At 35.6% G+C, this 2,294-nt stretch overlaps 1 protein-coding gene across 1 annotated transcript in view; it reads left to right on the top strand.

Annotated features, from left to right (window-relative positions):
- The window catches only part of APPL1 (adaptor protein, phosphotyrosine interacting with PH domain and leucine zipper 1), an 85,814-nt gene that overhangs the window by 72,529 nt on the left and 10,991 nt on the right, over positions 1-2,294 (top strand). The window contains exon 21 of the mRNA XM_019504609.1: positions 2,150-2,199. Coding sequence (XP_019360154.1) covers positions 2,150-2,199 — 50 coding nt within the window. The remainder of the gene's footprint in view (positions 1-2,149; positions 2,200-2,294) is intronic.

Here is a 2,294-nt window from a genome sequence, read left to right as displayed (position 1 = left end):
TAGGCTTCTAGCGTATTCTTTTGCACAAAAAAACTTGAAAATTGCCAGAGTTCTTTCAAAAATAAAAATCAACTTCTTTCTCCAATTTTAGTTATCTTCCCATTTAAAATATAAATGCCTGATAGTGTGCTTTGCCTATAGAGAACTGCACATGCAGAATTCAAGTATCCTTTGGCAGTAACAGATCCAGTTAGTGTCAGTGAAATTGAAAACAAAAATCCATGGCTGAATCACAGAATTTTGAGTGTTTCCCTTAGAAAAACATTTTTCTAAGAGAAAAAGACACTCTTGGAGTGTCTGCTACCAAAATGAAGGAACTTAAATCGCTCACAATCACAAACAGTTACAGTGTTGGGATTATTTTGTACATTATTTTAATTCATTTTTAACAGTTTTCTTTTTCCTTTTTGTGCAGCAGCATAGTTTGACTGCTAAGTATTGCATCAGATTTATTACATTCTTTTGATTAGAATAGACCTGAACTGGATTCTAGAAAACACTTACTTTAACAGCTGAAGCTAAAGCTTGTGTCAACAATGATAAATTTCCTATTGTATACATTCATTATGTTGTCATGGGTGGGAAATATTACATACGGACACAATAAATATTTCCCAGTAAATATATGTTAAATACATCTCAAAAGAACTACTACATTTGATATACTTAGATAACATGCTATTCCTTCATACCATTACAACAGTACTCTTCAGATTAGTTCTCTCAGCTTCAGGTATCAATATAAAATATATCTAATAGATTTTCTTTGCATTTCACTAAAGCACAAGAAACTTAGAATTTAGTATCTCCATCTGACTCTGATTTTAAATGATAGGAAAAGACTGAGCACTGAAAACTCTAGTAGCGAGTATTTTCCTAACATATTGGAATAATGAGCATTCCTTTTTCTGGGATTTCTAGTATTCTCTTGTTTGTTGTACAAACTTTAGTTTAGAGTTCTGTCATTTAATTCAACAGTTTCCAAAGGCCATATACTTTTTTTATTAGTGTAAGCCAAATATTTAAAAAAAAAACAACACTAAAATGTCATAGTTAAAGAAAGACTAGCAATCATGTCATAGGCTATGCACGTGGGCAAGGTAGACTTCTTAGGTGTCAAGGATGATGTCAAACCAGTGGTTGGCACCATTTTTGGGCAGAGTGGCAAAAAATCCACAACCTCAACTTGTAAGATGCTGGCATGGCAGGGACACATGTCGGGGGAGCCACAAGAGGCCCGATCCTTGTTGTAGCAGTGCAGCTCTGGTTTCTTCCCTGCTGTCTGCCCCTGAGATGCGCGTGCCACGGGTTGCCTACCTCTGTCAGACATATTTTAAAACTGAATTTCAGAGCATATGAGAGACATGAAAAACAGCAACTTCACTTGTTGTCCTGCCAATCTTGATTTGAAGTTTAACTTCCTTTTCTGTTACTTCCTTTGGCAAGAGTTTTCAGGTATGTCAGTTAGCCAAAAGAAAGCTTTTCGTTTTCCCATTCTCTTTGAGAATTTTCACCTATTTTCAAACCTCTTCATTTTCTGTTTTAACATTTCTTCCCTTCTCTTGAAAAATGTAGATTGGAAGCCTAGAATATTTTCACTTTTTTGTGATTGGAAGGAATTAAGTCTTTGCCAAAAGCCAGAAATAGCCAAGTTTCTCTTGACCATCTCAGGAGTATAATCCCAAGAAAAATTTCTAAGAGCTGCATCCAAGACAATGCCAATGACTTTTCCACAGGTATTTCAACAACTTGAAAAAGTGAGGGAAGATGTGCTGCTTCCGTCACTCACTGACAGGACTAGCCTTTTTGTTTAGTAAGACTCTCTCTTTTAAAACTAGGTTTGTTTGTTTTTTAAATGTGACTCCTAGGAGTTGGATTTAACAATAAATTTGTGGGCCCAAATGTATTCCCACAGCAGTGGGACAACGTTAGCTGATGTTTGTCAGCACTCTGTTCTGAGCCCCCCACTCAAATGCAGCAGCTTGGGTTTTGTCCCAGTGGTTAGTAAATTGTTCTTCATGACTCAAGATGAGCTGTCCATTTTGGCCACCATCTCATGAAGCTGTTAAATGATGCAGCATGAGTAAAGATTGTTGCAATTTGGTTCTTGCAATCTGACTCCTCATGTAATATTCTAATTTTCTAATAGACGCACAAATCCATTCGGTGAATCTGGAGGCTCAAAATCTGAAACAGAAGGTAAAATAGGATTTTATGAAATACAGAATTTCTTTGATTGAACTACTTGAATGGAATTACTTTCTACAGAATATATATATATATATATATATATA

This window comes from Gavialis gangeticus, unplaced genomic scaffold (assembly GCF_001723915.1).
Source record: "Gavialis gangeticus isolate Ggan-Ray unplaced genomic scaffold, GavGan_comp1, whole genome shotgun sequence".
Classification (NCBI taxonomy): Eukaryota; Metazoa; Chordata; order Crocodylia; family Gavialidae; genus Gavialis; species Gavialis gangeticus.
Note: the sequence above shows the minus strand (reverse complement) of the source record. Positions and strands in the feature narration are given on the sequence as shown.